The sequence below is a fragment of the Pimephales promelas genome, chromosome 16 (assembly GCF_988280905.1).
Source record: "Pimephales promelas chromosome 16, fPimPro1.hap1.1, whole genome shotgun sequence".
Taxonomy (NCBI): Eukaryota; Metazoa; Chordata; class Actinopteri; order Cypriniformes; family Leuciscidae; genus Pimephales; species Pimephales promelas.
Window position 1 is genome coordinate 8899960 of NC_142784.1, and position 25907 is coordinate 8925866.

At 38.4% G+C, this 25907-nt stretch overlaps 2 protein-coding genes across 4 annotated transcripts in view; one reads left to right on the forward strand and one right to left on the reverse strand.

The window, feature by feature from the left end:
• The window catches only part of urb1 (URB1 ribosome biogenesis homolog), a 59813-nt gene extending 37320 nt beyond the window's left edge, over positions 1-22493 (forward strand). For all 3 annotated transcript variants that reach the window (XM_039654183.2, XM_089120952.1, XM_089120951.1), the window contains exons 28-41: positions 1269-1459; positions 4251-4361; positions 4452-4515; positions 4606-4774; positions 8792-8900; positions 10328-10488; positions 11009-11120; positions 11226-11332; positions 11500-11643; positions 15585-15694; positions 15782-15970; positions 17675-17916; positions 20895-21446; positions 22261-22493. In XM_039654183.2, coding sequence (XP_039510117.2) covers positions 1269-1459; positions 4251-4361; positions 4452-4515; positions 4606-4774; positions 8792-8900; positions 10328-10488; positions 11009-11120; positions 11226-11332; positions 11500-11643; positions 15585-15694; positions 15782-15970; positions 17675-17916; positions 20895-21446; positions 22261-22421 — 2422 coding nt within the window. In that variant the 3' untranslated portion in view covers positions 22422-22493. The remainder of the gene's footprint in view (positions 1-1268; positions 1460-4250; positions 4362-4451; positions 4516-4605; positions 4775-8791; positions 8901-10327; positions 10489-11008; positions 11121-11225; positions 11333-11499; positions 11644-15584; positions 15695-15781; positions 15971-17674; positions 17917-20894; positions 21447-22260) is intronic.
• Positions 22494-24488: 1995 nt separating this feature from the next.
• Positions 24489-25484, reverse strand: mrap (melanocortin 2 receptor accessory protein). The gene is made up of 3 exons (XM_039654196.2): positions 25000-25484; positions 24836-24932; positions 24489-24615 (listed from the first exon to the last, which is right to left on the reverse strand). The coding sequence occupies exons 1-3, from the start codon at positions 25106-25108 to the stop codon at positions 24555-24557; spliced, it is 267 nt and encodes an 88-aa protein (XP_039510130.1). The 5' UTR covers positions 25109-25484; the 3' UTR covers positions 24489-24554.
• Between the last annotated feature and the right edge of the window lie 423 nt (positions 25485-25907).

Here is a 25907-nt window from a genome sequence, read left to right on the forward strand (position 1 = left end):
TTGCAGACTTACAGATTACTGTTTTGTTTGCTCAGATTACCGTTCTCAGCATGTCAAAATAAAAGTCACAACAAACGCGGCTCACGTCACTTCACAGCTCCTACTGGCTTTTAATGAACAAAAGCTAATAGGACACAAATTGTTTACTAGCTTACTACTCCGATGACTAGGGTTGGGTATCGTTTGAATTTGAACGCGATTCCGATTCCTTGTTTCGATTCCGGTTCCTAACGATTCTCGATTCCGATTCTTTTAAGAGGCAGGGTCAAAAAAGTTTAGCTAACCTTGCTAACCAACGGCCTTTCTGAAGGAAATACTCCTTCTGTAAAAATACTCCTTTTGTCACAAATTTTGCATTTTGCCGAGATTTCGTTATTTTTAGAAAAGTGAAGCCACACTTTGGATCGCTGACGTAAGCTACTCATGTTCGACTCGCGCGGTTATGCCAACACTTCCAGTAGACGCTTCTTCGTTGGTGTTGTTCAGCGGTTTCTTCTTCCGCTCGGCGGACTGTGAATATCGAAACATTTTTTTTATAATTTTTTTTGTTGTGAATATCGAAACTAGGAATCGAAATTTTAACTTTTGAACGATTCCGGGAAAAACGAAAAGTTAGTCCCGGTTCCAATCGATACTCGATTCTCGATACACAACCCTACCGATGACACTATCAGTGTGCGTTCTGGCCAGTGTTGGGTAAGTTACTCTAAAAAAGTAATTAATTACTAGTTACTAATTACCTCTGTACTAATTACTCTCTCTGAAAAGTATTTAATTACTTTTAATTACTAATTACTTTTAAAATCCCATATCAATCTCAACCAGCTGAATAATACAAGGATAGACATGAATCTGTTTTAATTCTTTCAAATAAATACTATAAAATTGTCAGAATTATCCCTAAACTGACCAAGGTGGAGAAGGTTACATTATAAAAACAGACTTTTTAACATCAGACAATACATTTTAATGTTAAACCCACTATTGTTTTATGTCTGATCTCTGACATTTCACACTTTTTTCATACATATTTTACAATAATTCATACGACTCATAAAATGCATACGATTCGCTGTGAGATCGGATTGTTCTATACACAGTATTTACCTCAATTACATCAGAAGTAACTGTAATTAAATTACAGATACATGAAGAGTAATCCCTTACTTTACATTTTCTAGGGAAAAGTAATTAAATTACAGTAACTAATTACTTAGTAATTAGTTACACCCAACACTGGTTCTGGCTGACTAAAATTTCACTCTCAGGTATCGATACAGTGACGCAAGCTTTCTGGGGACCTTAAACACCCTTGTGGAGATCATATATGGAAGACCAGAGACCCCTCAAGAGCTGCTGCCCATGTCCACTATCCACATGATGACCACCAGTCACTCTCTGTTCCTGCCCACAATGCTGGCCGCACCAGACGAGTCCCACAGCCCTCATCCGTCTAAAGGTAATGAAGCTCTATGTCCTCCTTCTGTGGCGCATGAAGCTTATCTTTTGATTGGCATCTAAACGTAAATATTTGGATATTTTTGTCATTTTTATCAGTTTAAAGTCAAGTCACCATTATTTATATGGCACTTTATTCTATACTCTACTGCGAAAAACTGTAAAATAATGATGCAGTGATGCAAACAGAGTTCGATTCTGCTGAAAAGCAGCTCTAAAAAGACTCTAGACTTAAGTAAGCTGAAGTCTGTTCAGTGTTGATACAGTTTGGTTCAGTTTTTTTGAATTGAGAATTTCTACAAAATGTGTTTATTAGGGGTCTAATGGTACCCATAAAATCGAGGCACTGACGAACCGTGATTTTAAAGTCACGGTTCGGTTTTTGATACTGAAGGGAGAAAAAAAAACATGTTTTTTTTAAACTAAAAACTGGTTTACAGAGCAAACTAAATGGCTCTGTCCTTGAATAAAAATCTATTAATATTGCTGCCAAAAAAAAAAAAAAAGAATTGCACGTTTTTATCTCACAATTTTGACTTTATAACTTAGTTGCGAGTTCAATTCAGAATATTACTCTCTATTGTATATTTATATTTTGTAATTGACTTTTTTTCCCCTCAAATTTGCAATTGCAAGTTTATATCTTGCTGTGTTGTTTGTGTATTGTATTATTGAGTTTACATCTCACAATTCAGTTTTTTTTTCCACCACAGAATAACAAAATAAAAAAGGTAATCTGTGACTTTTTGTACAATATGTCACAATTCTAAGATAATTTTGTAATCCAAAAAAGTCTAAATAGTGAGATTAAAATCATTATTTTAATCCTCTGGAGAAAACAAACTTCCATAGCACACTCTTCACTCTGCAGTTTATAGTCCTTTTGTAAATGGAAGATTATGTTTGAAGGGCTTCTACTTCTAGATGAAAAATATTTCTGCTAAATGTATATTTTCGTCAGAATTATCTGTTGGGGTTGCATGTGCATCCGCGCTCATTCATCGACGTCTGTGAAGTTTAAAGGAGACTTGCTTGCTAAAATGAAATGACACATCTGACAGGAGGGCAGTCTGCTTTAAAAAGTAGGCTTATGAGTTAGATTGAAGCGCTTAATATAAAGCACGTCAAATGTTTAGGACAACTTGGATTGTCCACTTTTCCCACTACAATATTTTCAGATGTTTTTGCAGCATAAATCAATATACACACAGAACTGTCCCATCTTAGCTGGAAACCTCTGCGTTTCAAATTATGTTCCACAAGATGTCCTTCACTGTCAGTGGTTGAAACAATCGTTCGCTACACATGTCGGACCGAAAGACCCATACCGGTAATTGTGAGTACAAATATGTGTATTCCAAAACATGTGTTTAAGGAGTAGTTCACTTTTTAAAAAACTATTTTTGCTGATAATTCACTCCCCCCCCCATGTCATCCAAGATGTCCATGTCTTTCTTTCTTCAGTCGAAAAGAAATGAAGATTTTTGATGAAAACATTCCAGGATTTTTCTCCATATAATGGACTTGATTGGGAACCAAACGGTTCAAGTTCCAAAAGACAGTTTCAGTACAAACTGCAAACTGTTCAAAGGGCTTTAAACGATTCCAGACGATGAATAATTATTAATCTTATCAAGCGAAACGATCGCTCATTAAAAAAAAATAATAACAAAGTTTAAGTTTTATAAGCTCAAATGGTCGCCTTGCTCTCCTGTTCGAACTCAAAATGAACAAATCTTTTTCCGAGTCAATTCGTTCGTTTCGTTCATTGAATGACTCAAATTACTCCGAAAAAAATTCATTCATTTTGATAAACGAGTTCGAACAGGAGAGTCACGAACGCGCATCACAGAACAGAGCAAGGCGAGCATTTGAGCTTATAAATCTTAAACTTTGTTATTTATTTATTAAATGAGTGATCGTTTCGCTTGATAAGACCCTTATTCATTGTCTGGAATCGTTTAAAGCCCTTTGAACAGTTTGCAGTTTGCACTGAAACTGTCTGGACCTTGAACCGTATGGTTCCCATTGAAGTCCATTATATGGAGAAAAATCTTAAAAAAACCTTAATTTCTTTTCGACTGAAGAAAGAAAGACGTGGGCATCTTGGATGACATGGGGGTGAGTAAATTATCAGCAAAAGTATTTTTAAAAGTGAACTAATGCTGCGTTCAAGTCATCTCGTATAGATCGTAATTACGAGTTGAACGCACTTGAACGCCACCACAATGTCGTAAATACCAGTTGGGAGCTCGGGATTTTCTTTAAGCGCCGATCTGTACGAGTTGGGGGCGTGTCAGTGAGAAACGTTCATTCAACGTCTGTTGACGGTAAATTTAAATTGAATTTCAATGTTTACTCATTGACATTGTAAGGCTTTTTCATTTATAAAGCAAGCTCTCTGCACAAAATATGATATCTTTGTAAAATAAAAATTATACCTAATGATTGAGTTTACATTGGCTTCATAAGCTAATAAAAACATAAAAAGAAAAACACACCTGATGCACATTCTTTGTTTTATTAGCAGAGTTAACAAACCTTGCTGTATTTTCGTGTAATTCATTAAAAGAAGGTACACCGCCATTTTGCTCCGACGAAACTGACTTGAACGCACCTCACGTCGTAAACACGACTTCCCACCTCGAACGTACGAACTTCCCAGGAGAACTTGATTCGTCTTCCTAAGGCTTCTGCTTCTATCACTATTCCTTAGATTTTGGATTTCGGATTCAAACAACCTCTTCTGGATGATTGTTGTTTAAAATAATAATGATATTAACGTTTTCCAGAATCATTGGTGTCTTTCTTGCTGACGCTGGTGAAAAAATGTCCCGGAGTGTGTAACAGCAACCACTTCCTCGTGCTGCTTGGTGCGTATGGAGCTTCGCTGAGCACCACAGGTAAATTACCCACTTGACATGATTCATTTGATTTGGACTTTGTATGAAGTCAGTTGTGTGATTTAGTGAAATGTTTTTGGGTTATCGCAGACCAGAAGCTTCTGCTTGTGCTCCAGGAGTACGAGAAGAACAACATCAGTCTCACAGAGTTTCAGTACGTTTCAGCATATTTCACGTGTGAAGATGATTTCCACAAACGGAAAACGGTGGTTTACTGCATGTGTGTGTGTGTGTTTGTGGTCAGGTATGTGCTCTGGGGTCCCGCCGCGGTGGAGCACCATAAAGCCCGTAAGAGCCTGGGACCTTCTCTGTGGCAGAAGCCCAGTTCAGAGCAGCTGCTGTCACTGCTCAGCGCAGACATGATGTTAAACACCGTGACACACTTCCCACAGCAGCGACGCATCCTCCTTCAGGTAACAACAGGCGAGAGTAAGGCTACGTTCACACTGCAGGATGAAACGACCTAATTCCGATTGTTTTGCCCCTATGCGACCTGCATCTGATTTTTTCATGACAGTCTGAACGACACAGATCCGATCTTTTCAAATGCGACCCAGGCCACTTGGGTATGTGGTCTAAATCCGATATGAATCCGATCTTTTGAAATGCGAATTCAATCTGAACGGCCAGGTCACATATATCCGACCCGCACGTCATTGCACGCACCTGTAGCTAGCCAATACACGCTAACTCCAACGCGTTTCCTCACTGTTATGGGCCACTGCAGACGTGTCTCTTCCCCAGTGTTGTGCCTGAACGCGTTCAATGAACGATAGTGCATGATGCGTTCATATTTTCGCGCATCATATTATTCACGTTCGCCCGAAATAAACATACTGTATTACTGCCTGATGAGCATTACTGTGAACACGTTCATTCTGGTGTATGTGAACGTGCGCTCTCTGTCAGTATAACTTTGTACAGTAGGGTGCCAGATATAGAGCCTTCCAAGCGAAAACCTGGCTAAAACACATGTGAACATGCCTTAAAATGTAGCGAAAAAACACCCAATCTGGCAACACCGCGGCCGCCGGTGACAAAGCAAGGAGCGCCGTGGACACGCACTATCAATTAAACGGGTTTTATGACGAGGTCGGTGAGGATCGGAAAAATCTTACATTTATGTGCAAACTGCCCATCGATAAAATAATTATTGTCTGTGTTGTATATGGGCTGTGGAAAAATAATAATAAAACAAAAGCTCGCAACATATGAAAAAAAAGAACTATTCTGCAAACAACAAGTGACGTCGTTGACCGTTGATTACTCTTCTGCGCATGCGGGTCACTTCTGGGTCATTTCACGTACACACAGGAGATCACAAAAGGTCGCATTTAATTGGAAATGTGAACGGCCTTGCAAAAAAATCGCATTTTTTCAAAAAATCGGAATTAAGCATTAAGCCCTGCAGTGTGAACGTAGCCTAAATGACATACGGCATTTATCTGTCCCAAAGTGTTAGTTCACCCAAAAAGGAAAATTCTGTCATGTAATTACTCACCCTCATGTTGTTCCAAACCCGTAAGACCTTTACAACACGAATTAAGATAGATTTCTGTCTCGCCATTGAAAATCTATTCCAGCCAAACAATGGAGGTAGCACAGGGTTGGACCCGCTTTTGCCTTCAGAAGTGCCTTAATTCTTCCTGGCAGAGATTCAACAAGGTGCAGGAAATATTCCTTAGAGATTTTGGTGCATATTGACATGATATCATCACACAGTTGCTGCAGATTTGTCGTCTGCACATCCATGATGTGAATCTCCTGTTCCAGCACATCCCAAAGATGCTCTATTGGATTGAGATCTGGCGACTGTGGAGGCCGTTTGAGTTTAGTGAACTGATCTGATGATTTAGATGATCTGATCTGATCTTTGTTATCCTGCTGGAAGAGGCCATCAGAAGATGATAGACTGTGGTCATAAAGGTATACACGGCAACAATACTCAGGTAGAACTGTGGCATTTAACCAATGCTCAGTTGGTACTAAGGGGCACAAAGTGTACAAGGCAGGATAGATCCATGCTTTCATGTTGTTTATGTCAAATTCTGACCCAACCAAATGAATGTCACAGCAGAAATCGAGACTTATCAGACCAGGCAACGTTTTTCCAATCTTCTATTGTCCAGTTTTGGTGAATTTTAGCCTCAGTTTGTTGTTCTCAGCTGAAAGGAGTGTCACCGGTGTGTTTCTTCTGCTTCAAGGTTTGATGTGTTGTGTGTTCAGAGATGGCAACAAGGCATTTTCTCCCACAGAAGTGCTGCTAAATGAACATTTTCACTTAGAGATGCGTGAAAATCCCAGTAGATCAGCAGTTTCTGAAGAACTTGGACCAGCAACAACCATGCCACATTCAAACCCACTTCTTTTGAATTCAAAATCACCTTTCCTCCCCATTCTGATGCTCAGTTTGAACTTCACCAGATCATCTTGATCATGTCTGCATGCCTAAATGCAGTTGCTGCTATGTGTTTGGCTGATTAGACAAAAAAACTGAAACACCTGGTTTTACTACACAATAATTTGTTAGAATGGTGAGGGCCTCATTTTGCATCCAAATACAGCACCAATTGACAGATAGAAGTCCTTCACAGTGACCAGAGGGATTATGAGCCGTTCCTCTTCCAGAACAGTGTCCAGGTCGCTATATGATGCTGGTGGACTCGCTCCTCCAAAACACCTCAATAATATTCAGATCTGGTGACTGTCAGACCATGGGAGATGTTCAACGTCACTTTCATCTTCATCAAACCCTTCTGTCACAAGTCTTGCTGTGTGTGTTGGTGCATGATCATGCTGATACACGGTTTGAGCATCAGGTGCTCATGATCCTCCAGAAGGGTTTGGTAGTCCTCGGCAGTGTCGTGTCCATCAAATACAATCAGGATTGTCATGATATTGGAGCTCAAACCATCACTGATCCACCCGTGCTTCACTCTGAAGATTGGCCGCCAGCCATATAGATGTGAAACCTCCAACATTGGCCAGTGTTTCAGTTTCATTGTCCAACCCCTGTAGTTGTGTTAAGTTGAACAGGTAGAGTGCAATGTCGAGTAGTAAGCTAGTAAACCGTTTCAGTCCTGTTTGCTTTTGTTTATATTGAAGGGGGTGGATTGGAATCTGGAATCACCGCTGCTTCAATGTCTATGTATTGATGAGTAATTATAATCAAGGTATTAATCCATATTTTTCCTTCTAAATATTAAATGGGATGAATGAGTTCTCTAGGCCTGTGAGATTTTACTTTGTTTTAGAAGTTACCAGTGTGATTACTGAGATGTTTTTTTTCATTGATATCTGAATGCGGTAACAGTGCTTGCTCATTTAGCCCGGTTTCCAGAAATGAAACAGGGATTTGTTTTGTGTTTGAGAAAGGTCTTCAAACTGTTAACATATAGAGGTCACTGAAGCCAATAGTTTGAGGGACCATTTCTTTATTAAAGCCTTACTTTCCAGTTAGACTAAAGTTTAGCTATCCTTGGGAGAAAGAACGCATTATCTTGATGTTTTGAGAGGACTCTCCTGTTTATAGTTAGAGCCTGGAAACGCAGTGTGTCGTTGGTGTGTGTGTTAGTCTTCTTGGTTGCAGGTTAAGGAACCACTGGCATTATTGGAGATTGACTGAGTTGTTGTTCTGGACATGCTGGCTCCCAACAACCCAAATCGGTTACACTTTATTTCGATAGTCACTTTAGACATTCTACTAACTATAAGTAACTTTTCAACTACATGTCAACTAAGTGTCATTAGAGTATTAGTAGGCTGTAGTAGACTGTCAGTACACTGTTAGGTTAGGGTTAGGTGTTAGGGTTCAGGTTAGGAGAACAAGTTGACATGTATCGGCAAAGTTACTTATAGTTAGTTGAATGTCTAAAGTGGATTATCAAAATAAAGTGTTACCCCCAAATCTGCGACCTGGAGTTTCATGATGTGCCTCTGAATGTCAGATTGCATAATCGATGGAGATATGCTTCGTCTATCTGTATATGTGTGGAAAATGACTGTGTTAGACCATGGAAATGGTATAACTGCTGTGATCTTGGTACTTAGTAAGAGAGGCAGCCTACGAACTCCTGTGAGAGTCTTGAAGCTGACTTCTGCCGATGAAACTGCAAACTATATTCAGTAAAACTTGTTTTATAATTCTGACTCCTGAAGTCTTCATTCTTCATATCTGGTTCTGGGTCTTTGACTGTATACCCCTTACAATATGTAATTAAAAGCCTAAATGAAGTCTGCTCATCATATAAAGTGATTCTCTTCAGAAGACTTGAATTAAACCGAATTATTTTATTTTACAGAGTTTTGGGTGAACTAACCTTTAGAACAAATTCTAAATTGAATTATTCCTTTTGACTTGATAGAAGTAGGTAAATAAATTAACTGAACCCTTTTAAAGCCTGAGTCATGCACTACAACTCTTTCTACAGGGCAGCAGAAACCCGGTGTACACTCATGAAGGCGAGCGTCCTCTCGATCTGTCATCTCTCTACGACCCCTGTTTCCTCCTCCCTCTCTTCAGCTTCATCCTTCGCCCAGGTAACCTCACATGACATGCCCGCAATGCTGGTTTCTGGCTCTGTGTATTTAGGTACTTTGTCTACTGTAGCACTGTATACAATGTGTTGGGACCATATTGCTGGCTGTTATCAGTGATTTATGTTTTTCAATTTATTGTATCAGTCGATATTTTCAGTCAATCTACAAAAGCGGCTCGTTTGGATATTGCGGGATCTGTGACGTCACAGGCACATACATTTGCATATGACTGCCTCCAGAGCACGACATCAATGAATGCCCCGCCCACTGGTGCTTAGGCCCCGTTCACACTACTGCGTTTTCGTTTAAAAACGGAGAATTAAAACGAAAACGATCTCCGTCCACACCAGCGTTTTATCTGCGTATTAGAAATGATCTCCGTCCACATTAAAACAACTGAAAACGCGGATCTTGTAACCATTCACCAACACTGGGCATGCGCGTGCCGATGTAAACAGTGAATGACGAATCAGGGAAGGATACGTCATGACTGATAACACCCAATCATAGAGCTGAGCGGGAGCCTCTGCGTCATCGTTTATAAACTCCTCCGTTTTGTACCGTCCACACTAAAACGGCCTCCGGAGATTTAAAACGCAAAACGGAGCTGCAGCGTTTCTAAACTTCTCCGTTTTAGGTCTTCGTTTTTCCCGTTTTAGTGTGGACGGGAGGTGCAAACGTAGCAAAAGGTCTCAGTTTTTAAACGAAAACGCAGTAGTGTGGACGGGGCCTTAGTCGCTTAACGGCTGACGTTTGCTTTACCTGGATGTGAGCATCACGACTAAAGCAAACAGAAGCCATTATAATCAGTGACGCTGTCTACACTGGATACAGTTTACAGATGTGTGTTCAGATTCTGATGTATCCACACACTCGACAAACAGGACAAATGAAGAGTTAAAGGACGCTCACGTTGACAGTTTAAACAGCTTGTTTGTATCTTCAAAAGGATCCCAGTAATAATTTCATAATGCTTTGTCTGTAAATGCCGATTTTATATGGATAATGTTTTCAAAACTAGCTAGCGTTGATACTGTGTCTGTTTACTGACAAACCTTAAAGCAGCCACCCCTCAAAAATACGCATATATATTCGGGGTTTTTTTTTTGTGCAAAAAAATATATTTTTTATTTATTTATTTAATTTAAAAATTAAAATTATAAGTGTACCTCAAGTAACATGTTAAAATCAAAAATCAATGTCATGACCCCTTTAAATCTGCCTTAATAAGATCAAAAAACAATATTCACATTAATTAATTATTAATTTTATATTGTGAACATTTTAGTCAGTATCTAGACATGTCAAGTTTTTAATTTTTTTTTTCATCTTTAAACATTTCCTCCGATTGAAACATTTGCCTGCAAGGTCACACATTTTGTGGTGTATTTCCATTTGTTCACCCGTGCTGTGACCTCTCGCATCAGAGTGTGCGGTGGACTGCCAGAAGTTCGTCTCCAGTCATGCTTTGGGTGTCGCAGTGGCGGCCCTGAGCAGCTGTGACCCTAAAGTGAGGGCCGCGGGGTACCAGGTCCTGGGATCCTTTTATCAGCACCTGGAGGGCGCTCGATTCAGAGAGAAGAGACAGGTAGAGACGTGCTACTGTTCACAAGTGTCAAACATCACTGTTTGTAAGATTTATTTTCCATTTCTGTACTTTTTTCCCCATATTTTATGCAGTTTTATACTTTGCTTTCAGTGTCGTAATAATGGGAAATATTAATATTATATTGCATATAATATAATATAATATAATATACCCTTCAAACGTTTGAGTTCAGTAAACTTTAAATGTATTAAAAGTTACAGTAAAAACATTTGTTACAAAAGATTTCTATTTCAAGTGATTGCTGTTCTTTTTAACTTTCTATTTTTCAGATCATCAGCATATTAGAGTAAAAATGATCATGTGACACTGTGTCTGCTGAAAATTCAGAAATTATTCAAATTATATTTTAAAATACATTCAAATGAGTTCTTTTAAATAGTAAATAATATCACACTATTATTTACTGTATTTTATTGTATCAAATACATGCTAAATCTTACTGACCCCAACTTTCGAAATTTTTATGATATTATTTATTATGTTTTTATATAATATCCAGCTTCTGTACTTGCTTGACACCGTTAAGAACGGGATCCAGAAGCAAAACCTCCAGGTACCGTTTGTACACGTGGCCTTCATTGCTAAAGTCGCTCAGCAAATCTTGAGACCCGGTGAGTGTGTTCATGGAGTCGAGTGCTCACTTGACAGTTGACACGTTAACATGTAATAAGAGAGAAGTGTGCCAAAACCCTGAGTTGAACTTTTCCCCGCTGCAGAGGAACACATGTACATGGTGGTGAGCAGATTTCTTCTGGGAACTCAGTTTCTGGACCTCAAGAGAATTCCTGACTTCTTCAAACTCTTCTACAGCTTTGATCTGGAGGTAATGACACATCACAGATCATGTGACACTTAGGATTGCATAGCAAATAACTCATGGATGACAAATACAGTACGCTTAGTAATATACAAGTCTAAAATGTTCAAGTAAACATGTCTTTAGCCAATGAATGTTGTAGCTGCTGAAGACTCGACTGTTTCTGTGTCCAGCACAAAATGGAGCGCGAGTGGGGTTTGAGTATTTTGGAGGAAGGGGTCCGGGATAAGCTGTGCTACGAGCTCTGTGAGAAGCAAGGCATCTATCAGACCCTGCTGGGCTTCGGCAGCACGCCGCTGTGTGACCAGGCCTCTCAGGTGCGCAGAAACATCTCTCTCTGTGTGTGTGTGTGTGTGAAAATCAACAATGTAGGGCAGACTAAACTCTTAAAGGAACACTCCGACTTTTTGGGACTTTAGCCTATTCACCTTACCCCCCAGAGTTAGATAAGTCCATACATACCTTTTTCATCTCCGTGCGTGCTATAAGTCTGTTTGACGCACCCACCGCTAGCCTAGCTTAGCACAAAGACTGGATGTGAATGGTTGCAGCTTTCATACTAATCCAAATGAGTGACAAAATAACGCAAACGTTTTCCTATTTACATGTTGTGGTTTGTATAGTCACAGAGTGTGCAAATATCAAGGCCATATGAGACACAGACATCTTTTGACCGTATAAATACTATATTTTCTGAAGGCGAAGCACTGCTACTTGGGCAGAGTGATAACAATCACCTGAGACGCACCGTGACGAGGAGCAGAGAGTTCGCTTCGCTCAGCGTTGGAATAAAGAGTCAGCAATTACTAACGTTAGATAGAAAAGCATAGTTTATCATGGGTGTTTGCTTTATTGTATGAGCTGTGACAATAAACAGGGGAGACCAGGTAATACAGTACCATGTTTCATTGATTTCCAACCAAAAACGCACCCAGATTTATAAATATCACATGAATAAATAATTATTATTACAGGAATCAATATATTTTAAATGCAATTTATTAGCTGAACCAAATGTATTCAACAGTATATAATATACAGTATAATTGCATTACTATAGGATAGAATAAGGGGAAAGTAATAGCACAAATTGTTTTTGCACAATGAACTCACAGCCTATCGTACCCTTTTGCACGCTCAAGTTCGTTATTTCCATGGTTATTTCAAATTTATGCTACTAGGCGCGCCGCGCGCAGGTGCAAGTTCAACGCGGTGAACGCGCTCGTTTTTTTCCCAAGCGCGTCCGCACCGCATCAAGATAAAAACATATTCATACCCTAATCATATAATAGTGTCACTAACGTTACATTAGATCTGGCTAATGGCACTGTTACAGTAGGTCATCTAAAAACATAACGAACACTCACCTCAGCCGCAGGTGATCCACTTGTCCTGTCTGTGCTATCGATGGGATAGCCGTATCCTTCAGCACATTATGGTCCGTGTGGCAAATTCCATTTTTTCAAAATAGTCGTCCATTGAAATGTACCGAGCAAACATAATGTCCCTTGATAATCTATTTAGGTGTGTTTGGATAAATATCCAGAGTAAGTAAGTTAGCCATTTCTTTATCCAGTCAGCGTTTTTAGTTGGAATTCTGTGAAACATGGTATTACCTCCCCTGTTGCAGCTATTTACAATAGAGCGAAAACCCATGACTCTAAACTACGCTTTTACTATTTATAAATTGCTGACTCTATTACCCAAACACTGAGCGAACTCTCCGCTCCTCACCACGGCGTGTCTCCGGTGATGCAGTTATTACGCCGTCAAAGTGCTTCGCCTTCATAGAATAGTTCCCAGGTTTTATACGGTTAAAAGATGTCTGTGTCTCATTTGACTTTGTTATTTGTACATTATGTGACTATACAAATCACAACATGTAAATAGGAAAACGTTTGCGTTATTTTGCCACTCATTTGGATCAGTATGAAAGCTGCAACCATTCACATCCAGTCTTTGTGCTAAGCTAGGCTAGCGGTGGGTGCGTCAAACAGACTTATAGCACGCACGGAGATGAAAAAGGTATGTATGGACTTATCTAACTCTGGGGGGTAAGGTGAATAGGCTAAAGTCCCAAAAAGTCGGAGTGTTCCTTTAACGCGCTTCCATTACCTTCAGATACAATCCCTGTAAGTGTAAAATTACTGCTCAAAAAAAGTTGCATCTGAGAATTAGTACGCAGAATTAGGGATGCACGATATATCGGCCAGCACATCGGTATCGGCCGATATATGTTCATTTTTAATGTTATAGTTATCGGCCTGGTAAGAAAATGTGGCCGATATATTAAAGCCGATTAATAATGTATTATTCCCTTCAGCTGAGACACTGTTTATGTTTTTGAATTTCTTGAAATATGATTGAAATCTCTTTAAAAAGTGAAAATACGGTTCGGTACAACATGCGCACCGCAAATCTGTCATATAGGCTATACAACACTATAATGAGAACATCATTATAATTGTGCGCTTGGGACATGGATTTAATTGTGAGACTTTTGTTTTTGTAATTAGATGAAAATTTGGATTTAAGTTTATCGGCAGATATATCGGTTATCGGCTTTCAAATATAAAGAATTATCGGTTATCGGTATCGGCCAAAATTTTTATATCGCTGCATCCCTACGAAGAATACAATAAGTATATATTTATACTTATTGTATATAAATTATACAATTTTATAAAACGGTTACTTCCAATCCTTGATTCTGATTGGTCAATAGATGTGCTTTATTCATGATAACACACGGCTGTGACCGCTTCACCCAACGGTTTTCTGAATCACTGCGCAACACTGCGGTTGCTGTGTTGTTTTTATTTGAGCGTTCAGCATATTACTCATTGGCACGTTGTTGCTGTACATGGTCAGGGACTATTTATTCTAGCAGAAGGAAGGCTTTTAGAGATTTTACTTCATGAAAGTTGCACTAATGCATTTTTTTTTTACTTTAATATTTCTATAGTGTGGTAACCGTTTTATAAAAGCAATAAGGTAGTCAAGGCAAGTGCTTTATGGTGAATAAGTGACGGCTGAAGGGGTTACTTCGCTTGGCGTCGAGCCTAACAACGCCCTTTATGCGTTTCTTATTCCCGATACAGCACAGCCTCTCGTACCTTATTACTTACATTACTTAAAATATTACTTTAAAATATTACTTTAATTACTTTAAATTACTTAAAATATTTTTTTATTGATTAGTGCAGACTACTTTTTAAAAAAAAATACCTTTTGTTGTTAATTTTTAAAAGAATGTTTAATATTCTAAACTTAATTATAGGTTTTAAATTAGTAGTAAGTACGCAAGTAAGTAATTAGAAAGTAAATTGTAAATGTATTAACTGAAAAAGTCCTAAAAGGTCATGTGACCTTAGCTGGTCTAGAAGGGTTAACTCAACCAAACGCATCCTATATGAGATTAATCTGATATATTCAGCAACATAATTCATATTACGACTTGCATCTGCACAAAAGGACAAGAATGCGCACGTGAATGTCTGAATGTGTAACTCCTATTGTGGATGCGCTCTTCCTGTAACCACAAACGCTGAAACACGCGCAACTAAAGCGCAAACATTTCACTGAATTCTTTTACAGTAGTGTTCTCATATCACAATGTTATACATATGGCAGATGGGTGATGCACATCTTGCTTTTAACTGTATTTTCATGATCTAAGTCTTCGTGATCAAATCCATACTTTCACTTTTTTTTCGTTAGTCCGGACTGCATTCTGTCCTAACCAATAAAACACATCAGCAACCGCCCCAAATCCTGGAATAACCAATCAGAAAAAAATGAACTTACTGTTTGTGATGCAGCTGATGTCAGATCCATGATGTCGATTCATCTTTCAACAAAAGGTTTTGTGCGAACTATATACGAATAACACTTTCTCAATTAAAAAAAAAATGCTCCAAACAAACGTATAATCCTCTGACTTGATCTGGGACGCTATTCAATAAACCATCTGACGCTGGGATCCTTTTGAAGAGACTGAATTTATCCTTTCAGGATTAATCTGATAGTAAAGTAAGAGGCAGTCTGCAATATATAACTTGAGGATGCGCATCGCTAGAGCCTTTATGTTAAAGTATCACATATTGCTGTGTGAAACATCAGCTTATTAATAGCCAGGATTTTTTAAGTGTGAAAAGCCCTATAAAGTACAAGTCTTCTAGTGGTCACATATAGTAATACCTGTTGTGTAATATTTGGAAAACTGTTGATTTGACCCTTTTCTGCTCTGCTGTTCCAGATTCAGATAGTGAATGTGTTGCGGCAGACGGCTCATGTCAACAGAGCGGCGTATGTCCTCACCAAAGAGCATGGAGTCCTAACATGGATATTACAGATTATAGAAAAGAGGTCATTTAAGTTAACTAATGGAATATAATATCCAGCCACCTGCTTTGTGGGGTCACTTTAGAAACTGATGAGCTTTGTTTCCTGTAGGAATGTTGACAGTAAGCTGTTGAGTTCGGTCATCGAGTTGCTTTATGCTCTGTGGTTCACTAATCTGGGTAATAAAGCAGAAGCGCACAGCACTACACCAGAGCGGCCACAGACCTCAGGCAAATGTCTTCCTCTGCCGATCATCAACGAGTTCCTGTGCACGCTGCTCACAGTCATCAGACATCTCGGGTGAGACCGGAAAAGTCAACAATGCATATGACCTCTGTTATATTTATTTCCATGAGCTTACAATATTATACGCTTTTTTTCTAATATATTTTTATATTTATATAAAATATAAATAATATATATTTTTATAATTTAAAAATATATGTTATTTATATATATTTAATATTATATAATATTTTTATAAATTTTAATATTTTTATAATTTAAGGACACATTCACATGTTTACAGCTTTCTGATGATGGTTAATTGTCATGTTAGCCTGGTTAAAACGACCATTCTCAGTTGTAACTGGCAAAGCGTCATAGACAAATCATTTCCAGAGGGTAGACCTAAAACCAATCAGAGCGATGAAGGAGATGACGTATGCAGAGGGGCGGAGAAACATCTCCGAGTGTTGTTCTTTGCTCGCTTTTTAACAAGGAAACGTTCAAATCGCTTAAAACAGACGCGATAGCTGATTCGAGCGAGTGATGTTCGATGGCGGCATCCATCTTTGTAATGCAGGCTACAAAATCTGCTTCAAAATCCCAGCGCTGTCGTCATCGTGTAAAGCCCGCCCCAACGTTTCTGATTGGTGCCTCGATTTTGACGAACTGGAAATGGACTTGAATGAGCTCTTTGCCAGACTAACTTTCAGAGCGAATCTAAATTTGCCGGAAGTTGTCTGGGTTTTCCAAGGCTATAGTCACGTAACATGCAAGTACACATCGCATTATAAAACAGTTCGGGCGGAAATGTGGGAAAACGACAGATTACTAGAAAAATTGCTTGGCTAGAAAAGTTTGCATACTTGAGTATGTTATGGGTAGATTCTGTTAACCTTTTATGCCCCCTTTTTTAAAGTCTTTATTTTGTTTTTGGACATTTCAAAGACATTATTTTTCCCATACTGTCCATTGTTGGTTTTGTTTGTTAGCATTAGTTAAGCCAACATTGAGCTATACATTTGTCATTGTATTTGTTCATCTTTGTTGAAAAAAATCCAGCTGTTCATTTGTTTGTCACAGTGCATTAAAGGAGTAGTTCACTTTTCTTTTGAAAAAAGTGAACTACTCGACTTTCTTCAGTCGAAAAGAAATGAAGGTTTTTGATGAAAACATTCCAGGATTTTTCTCCATATAATGGACTTCAGTGGGAACCAAACGGTTCGAGGTCAAAAAGACAGTTTCAGTGCAAACTGCAAACTGTTCAAAGGGCTTTAAACGATTCCAGACGACGAATAAGGGTCTTATCAAGTGAAACGATCGCTCATTTAATAAATAATAACAAAGTTTAAGTTTTATAAGCTCAAATGGTCGCCTTGCTCTGTTCTGTGATGAGTTTCCCCTATTAAATCCAGTCACGCAGCAGATCTTTTGCCACTCAGTCAGGCTGAGGGGGGTTGTTCCGGCGGGAAAGTGACGTCAATGCATTCCCTCTATAACACAACTCAACCAGACCAGGGCACTTTTTTGCATTGCCTTGGGCGGGAAGTATTTAAATGAGGAATATTTTGACAGAAGAAAACGCATGACTTTAAACGAGGCGTACAATGCGCACTGACATAAAGAATAACTCCCGCAACACTACAGCAACATTACACACTAAAGAAAGTTGAACATGGAAAAAAGCTCAATGGGAACACATGAAATCACAGCTTTTTTTCATCAAATGCAAGAATATAGTTTTAATGAACTACTTGCTCTTTCTCTGTTCCTGTTCAGGAGTGGTGTGGGCGCGCTTCAGCTGAAGGCATTCCTGCACACCCTCGACTCTGTACTGATGCATCATGGGACAGCTCTGAATGCTCATAAAGAGGCAGGCTGGCTGACGCTACACCCACAGAAAGTGTCGTGCTCTGAAGTGCTCAGTCTCCTGCAGCGCTGGGCAACACTGGCCCGGGACGCCTCACTGCTGTCCGCTCTTCAGACCCTCGTCAACAAACACAGAGTCAAAGAGCTGATGGGTAAGAAGAGTCCAAACACATCACAGGTTCAGTACAAGTTAAAGGGTTCGTCCAATTCTGTCACCGTCGTTTGAAAGCTCTATAACTTTGTGAAAAAATGTCTAACAGCTTACATCAGCTCAACATTTATGAGGAGAGTATTTAAGTGAATAATGAAACGTGATTTACTAAGGTTTGCGCAAGTCTACTTAACACCCCCGTTGTTTAAAGGGATACTTCAGGATTTAGCTTTGTCTTACTGTTACTTTCTGTGTGAATTCCAAATTTAGAAACTCCAATAATACACACATTTTAAATGTAGATTTTATGTAGGTGCTTTTACAAAGTTATATGCTATATGTATCTGCTTTTAAAGACCCTCTGTGGTGAAAATCAAGCTTTTAAAGGGATAGTTCAACCAAAAATGAAAAATCTGTCAGTATTTACTCACCCTCATGTCGTTCCAACCCTGTAAGACCTTCGTTCATCTTCGGAACACAAATTAAGATATTTAAGATATTAAGATCGCTCCTGCATACAGTCCGTAGGCTTCTTGAGGGAATGACACTTGCTGGCATCGAAAAGTCATTAAAGACATCGTTAAAATAGTCCAAGTAACTACAGGGGCTCAATCTTAAGTTTATCAAATCACGAGAACACAAAAACAACAAAAATAACTACTTTATTTCAACTATTTGTTTATTTCTCCCTCTGCGCGAGTCAGGTTACTAGTTTAATAGCGTAAGCTTCCGTTATTGTACGTCACACGCATCACACACACATGACCAGCGTCGGCCAATAGTGAGCCTACGTGTGACGTAGCTTTACGCAATCACACTATGGTAACTGACTACAGGCCCATGGAGAAGGAAGTGAATAGTTGAAATAAAGTCGTTATTTTTGTTTGTTTTTGTGCACAAAAAGTGTTCTCGTCGTTTGATAAAGTTAAAATTGAGCCACTGAAGTCACTTGGACAATTTTAACGATGTCCTTTAATGACTTTTCGATGCCAGCAAGTCATTCAGGACAAGTATGCAGGAGCGATCTTAATATCTTAAAGGATTAGTTCACTTTTGAAAAAACTTTTGCTGATAATTTACTCACCCCCATGTCATCCAAGATGTCCATGTCTTTCTTTCCTCAGTCGAAAAGAAATTAAGGTTTTTGATGAAAACATTCCAGGATTTTTCTCCTTATAATGGACTTCCATGGGAGCCAGACGGTCCGAGGTCCAAACGACAGTTAATAACAGTTTCAGATGCAGCTTCAAATGTCTTTAAACGACACCAGACGATGAATAAGGGTCTTATCATGCGAAATGATCGGTTATTTCTAAACTAATTCCAAAAATGTAACTTTTCTAAGGACAAATGCTAGCCTTGTAATATATTATGAGGCGCGTTTGTAACGTCACGTAATACGTAATTACGTTCAAAAGGTCACGGGCGACGTAGCCGGAAGTACAGAATCAAAATCGTCCGACATCGTTGTTTTACCTTTTAATTCCTTTTTTGTAAACGGCGTTTGAGTTAGTTTTCACGTTCAACCTATGCGTTCAACTTGTAAACACTCTGACTCTGTACTTTCGGCTACGTCACCCGTGACCTTTTGAACGTAATTACGTATTACGTGACGTTGCAAACGCGCCTCAGAGAATATAGCAAGGCTAGCATTTGTCCTTAGAAAAGTTACATTTTTGGAATAAGCTTTGAAATAACCGATCGTTTCGCATGATAAGACCCTTATTCATCGTCTGGTGTCGTTTAAAGACATTTGAAGCTGCATCTGAAACTGTTATTAACTGTCGTTTGGACCTCGGTTGGACCTGGTTCCCATTGAAGTCCATTATAAGGAGAAAAATCCTGGAATGTTTTCATCAAAAACCTTAATTTCTTTTCGACTGAGGAAAGAAAGACATGGACATCTTGGATGACATGGGGGTGAGTAAATTATCAGCAAAAGTTTTTTCAAAAGTGAACTAATCCTTTAAATATCTTAATTTGTGTTCCGAAGATGAACGAAGGTCTTAAGGGGTTGGAACAACATGAGGGTGAGTAAATACTGACAGAATTTTCATTTTTGGGTGAACTAACCCTTTAATGTTGTTTATATGTGGTGTTTGTTTTTAATATGGTTTAAGACAAACCATGTGTAAATTCATGAGTCGACCGCATTGCTGAGTATTTTCTCCTTAAAATATTTCCTCTTCCAAAAACACGGTTTGAAATCGCTGGTGTTTCTGACGTCACAAACTACCTTGTGACCAATCAGATCAACGTGTGATCGTTAACGAGTGGATCTCTGAGCTGAGTGAGTGAGTGGAGGCTCATTTACATATTCATAGAACCGTGTATATTAAATGAGGCAAGGGTGTCGAGTTACATTCAAGATACTTAAGGCATGACAACATTTATTTTCAAGGAAAAAACTTTCAATATGTCATTTTTGTGATCAAAGATGACATTTAAGGCTACAATTTTTGTAGACTTTAACAATCATGTTTCTTTTATTCCTTTTATTCTCAGGATGCAGGCAGATACACTACCGCTCAAATATTTGGGTTTTCTGAAAGAAACAAATATTTTTCTGCAGGAAGTTCATAATAAATTGATCAAAAGTGACGATAAATGCATTCATTATGTTTCAAAGATGTTTCTTGAGCATCAAATCATCATAGAGTGATTTCTGAAGGATCATGTGACACTGAAGACTGGAGTAATGATGTTGAAAGTTTTGATCACAGGAATAAGTAAAACTAAAAAAAGTTAATAATATCGCCCATTATTACAGTTTTTACTGTATTATTATTAGTTAAATAAATGGAGCCTTGGTGAGCTTAAAAGACTTCTTACAAAAACAATTGACCAACCCCAGACTTTTGAACGGCAGTGAACACGGACAGTCCTTGGCCTCGTGGAAACTAGATGAATGTTAGACACACAGATCTCATGTTTTGACACATTCTTGTTCCTAACTAAACATTTCATGTGTTTATTCAGGCTCTGGAAGAGAGAAAGGGCAAGGAAAATGCCACTCAGCAAAGCACACTCAATTTCAGACGGAAAAACAGACAGAAACCGTAGACGGACAAGCGGAAAAACTGGAGCGGGCTCTGCTGGATGAGTGTAAACCACTTCTTAGAAACATCCTCACACATTGGGAACCCAAACCTGAACCCGTAGACAATCCTGATTCAAGCAACCTAAACGTCGCAACTGCATGTTTAATTCTCAAATGGGCCCTGAAGACATTGTCCGAGAGCCTGTATGATGACAGCAGCACCTCAGCTCTTTTAAAATGGGTGAATAGCATCATTCTGCCGCACTCTGCTATGGTGGACGCTGTTCTGTCTGATGAAATCACCAGAAAGGACTTTCTAAGGTTATATCACCACACAGCGCAAGAGCGTGGCTCAGCAATGGACACCCTTCAGCTGTTCTCTACAGTCATGGTTCATTTGCTCGAGGCACGCGGCGGGTTACCCGACGTCATCCACCAGACGGTGTTACGAACCTGCTTGCTTGCGAACACAGAGGATGGTGCCAAGAAAGGTAAGGCTACAGCCACAGCAGTCCATCCCGTCCCAGAGTTTTAGCACTGAGGCCTCAGATTTAGCGTGTTCACACAACTGTGTTCGTGCGGATCATTTGAATGAGTGCCATCCGAACCTTGGTGGAAAAAAAAGTGGACCGAGAATGACATTTTCCGGGGGTGTTGGTCCGCCTCCAACAAACTCTCAGCGGCCTATCATGCACAAGTCGCAATGCAGTGCCTGGCGAGACGCATATAATTGTTTTCAACATTGATAATAATCAGAAAATGTTTCTTGAGCATCAAATCATCATATTAGAGTGATTTCTGAAGGATCATGTGACACTGAAGACTGGAGTAATGATGCTGAAAATACAGCTTTGATCACAGGAATTAATTCTTGTTAAATACATTAAAATAGAAAATAACTCTTTTAAATTGTAATAATAATTCACAATAATACTGTTTTTGTTTGTATTTTTAATCAAATAGATGCAGCCTCCTTGAGCACAAGACACTTCTTTTAAAAACATTAAAAATCGCCAAACTTTAAAACGGCAGTGTAGATATTTGTAATCAATTACTAAGTGAATATTTTTGTACGGTACTGTTGTTTCCGTCACATGCAGTTCTTCAAGTGATGAGTTTCGTTCACTCACTGTAATGATATTAGATGGTCACGTGTGCTATTCCTCTGATGGATGGATGGATAGTTTGGTTTATGGCTCTTTATTGAAGAATGTTTTTAGATGATGAATGGGCAAAATGATCTATGATCACTGTGGCACATGTTTCTCCACTGAAACATTGTTTGTTTGCTTGTGTTGTTGTCAGAAAGCGGCCTGAAACTGCTGTCCCTGTACATCTATGAGCTGTGGAGCGGCGCTCGGTCACCTGACCTCCTGCTGACCCACGCCAGGCTGATGCGCTCCAGGACGGCCACGTCTCACACACTGCTCATGTGCAGAGAGATCCTGTCTGCGCTCGACCCCTGACACTGGTAATAGAAGATGTTTGGTGGATCTTTTTGTAATTTTATACATTTGAAATAAAAAAGATGAACAGAACTTTTGTTTTTGTGGTTCTTAATGATTTCATTATGATTGCATTTACATTTGTTTTTTGGTACAGCCAAAAAAAAACCCACCCAATATTTGACCATTTTTTTATGGAAGCTCGTTTCTGCTACCAATAGATAAATACAGCGAGTTTGTCTCTCACTTCAAAGTTTCAATTCAAATTCAAAGTTTTTGGTGCAAAATTTATACTTTTTGGCCCCACTGTAAGTTTTGCTCTGTTTTTCTGAATTAACGAGTTAATTACCTCAGAATTATGAGATAGTTTTTCATGAAAATAATACGTTTTTGCTCTGTTTTCTGAATCAATGACTCGATTATCTCAAAAATTATGAGTAACTCATTCATTCATAAAAACAGAATGAAAAAAAAATGATTATCTCGTAATTCTGAGATAATTAACTTGTTAATTCAGAAAAAACAATGTTGATTTTGTTTGTGAATGCAATACACTTCCGTGGTATCTCACCATTCAGACTTTATTTATTTATTTTATTTACATCTTTATTTGACATGGATACAATTACATTGGACGAACCATATCGCATTTGTTTTTAGTGATTATAGCATACATGCTAATTTTCAACGGGAGGCTTTTAAAAATAAAATAAAATACAATAACAGTCCTCTGTTAAAAGTATTGCCATCTGTCTCTAGTTTTAAATTAGTGGGTAAAGCATTCCAGAGTTTTGGCCCCTTTACCGATAAAGCAGACTGACCAAAAGAGGTCGTACACTTTGGAACTAGACAGTCCAAAATTCACAATTCTTGTGATTTATACACAATTGTGTATAAATCACAATTGTGACTATTTTTCAGTAAGGCTAATTTATATCTCGCATTTCTGACTTTATATCTCAGAATTGCGACTTTATTTCTCAAAATAGCCACTATTATTTCTCACAACTGCAAGTTTAATTCTCACCTTTTCTTGCAATTTCAAGTTTATATCTCACATTTCTGACTTTATTTCTCAGAATGGCGAGTTTATATCTCGCACTTATGAATTTATATCTCAGAATTGCGACTTTATGTCTCTGAATGGCAAGATCATATCAATTACGAGGAAATAAAAGTCCGAATTGGTGGATAATTTTATACATTTGAAATAAAAAAGATGAACAGAACTTTTGTTTTTGTGGTTATTAATGATTTCATTATGATTGCATTTACATTTTTTTTTTTGGTACAGCCAAAAAACCCCACCCAATATTTGACCATTTTTTTATGGAAGCTCGTTTCTGCTACCAATAGATAAATACAGCGAGTTTGTCTCTCACTTCAAAGTTTCAATTCAAATTCAACGTTTTTGGTGCAAAGTTTATACTTTTTGGCCCCACTGTAAGTTTTGCTCTGTTTTTCTGAATTAACGAGTTAATTACCTCAGAATTATGAGATAGTTTTTCATGAAAATAATACGTTTTTGCTCTGTTTTCTGAATCAATGACTCAATTATCTCAAAAATTATGAGTAACTTTATATCTCAGAATTGCGACTTTATTTCTCAAAATAGCCACTATTATTTCTCACAACTGCAAGTTTAATTCTCACCTTTTCTTGCAATTTCAAGTTTATATCTCACATTTCTGACTTTATTTCTCAGAATGGCGAGTTTATATCTCGCACTTATGAACTTATATCTCAGAATTGCGACTTTATGTCTCTGAATGGCAAGATCATATCAATTACGAGGAAAAAAAAGTCCGAATTGGTGGATAAAAAGTCGCAATCTCCTTTTTATTTTCTGTGACGGAAACGAGCTTCCATGGTTTTGAGATTACCAGCTGAAATATTAAAACTGTCAGTCATTTATTGACATGATCACATGTTAATATATCATTTTTTTAATAGATTTGTAGTCACTTTTTAGTAAATCCTGTACGCAATAAGTGTTAAATTTCCGAAATATTATGTACATCCGATTTTCCATCACCAAATCTAAATGATATACAGTATGAGAGATATGAGATGAGATGGACACATTGATCAGGATATCATGGTTTAATGTCAGATTTTTTTTCTACAGTGTGTGTTTCTTCATGAAGTTGCTTCTTATTGAGGACATCCATAGCTTTTCATCAACGGCAAGCCTGATTTTTTGACACGAGGACCCCTATAAACAAACACAAATATAATAATATTCACTTCGTAATATATTTGTTGGTCTTCTGTTAAGCTTTAAAGGCTGTAATCAATTAGCGGAGTACGTCTACATTCAACATTCAGCAGTAGGAGAATTAAATTCAGTTAGAAACAAATATATCTAAAATGACCACAGGGTGATCAATATAATACAAATATTTATACAGTGAAATGAGCTTTTTCATTCTTACCTTGGTAGTTGCCCTGTGTGTGATATAAGAGACAGAATCAAGAAGAAGCAGCCGATGAACGCAGCTAGGATGACCCAGAATATCAGCACAACTGAATCTAGAGAGAGAACGAGTTAGACGTCCCGTCGGCTGACCTGTGATCCAGAAGAGTTAAAGGAGCTCACATCTGTTGTACTTCAACGCAGTGGCGTTCACAAAGACCGGGTCCACGTAATCATAGTAGTACTCGTAGTCCAGCACGTACTCGGATTCAGACTCCGTGGCGTTCCTCATTGTGATTAAATCCTTGATCCCACCCGGGAGAATCACGGCTTTAAACACACAGTCAAGCCACTCCCCCTTTCACTATACAGTCCTCTTTTCAGATAAGAGCACAGTCCGTGTTGGTTTTTGGGGAGCCATGTCATCGGCTGGTGTTGGTCCTCCGGGCTTTATTGAGGTCAGAGTCAACGCAGACGTCTACCACAGACAAGCTTTATGGAGCCAAAAGTACCAAAACCTGGTTCAATGACCATGGGATTCCTGTGCTTGATTGGCCAGCAAACTCTCCTGACCTGAACCCCATGTTAGAATCTATGGGGCTTTGCCAAGAGAGAGATGAGGGACATGCAGAAGAGCTGAAGCATCCAACAGCTCTGATCGCATTCAGCCTGAGACTCGAAACAAGCACTCAGGACATGATTAGACTTTTCAGAGGGCCGACATTTCTGTATTTAAAATCCTTTTTTTTTATTGATTTTATGTTATATTCTAATTTTCTGAGACTTTGGATATGGTGTTCATAAGCTGTAAGGCATAATCATCAAAATTATAACAAATAAAGGCTTGAAATGGCTCACTTTGCATGTAATGAGTGTATGTGATATATTAGTTTCACTTTTTAAGTTGAACTACTGAAATAAATGAACTTTTGCACAATATTCAAATTTTTTGAGTTTCACGTGTAAATCTGATTTAAACAGGAACATTTATTATACGGGTGATTTTCTCTTCGGTTAAAAAAGAATTCATTAAATGAAGGAATTAATTAAAATATTTATTATTATTAATTTAAATATTATGTATTTGTTAA

Excerpts from the sequence above, each read along its gene's own strand:
- mrap (XM_039654196.2), bottom strand. The coding sequence starts at position 25,108 with ATGAGGAACGCCACGGAGTCTGAATCCGAGTACGTGCTGGACTACGAG. Across the intron at positions 24,933-24,999 it reads TGCGTTGAAGTACAACAGAT|ATTCAGTTGTGCTGATATTC; the intron begins GTGAGCTCCTTT and ends TTCTCTCTCTAG. Across the intron at positions 24,616-24,835 it reads CACACAGGGCAACTACCAAG|GGGTCCTCGTGTCAAAAAAT; the intron begins GTAAGAATGAAA and ends GTTTGTTTATAG.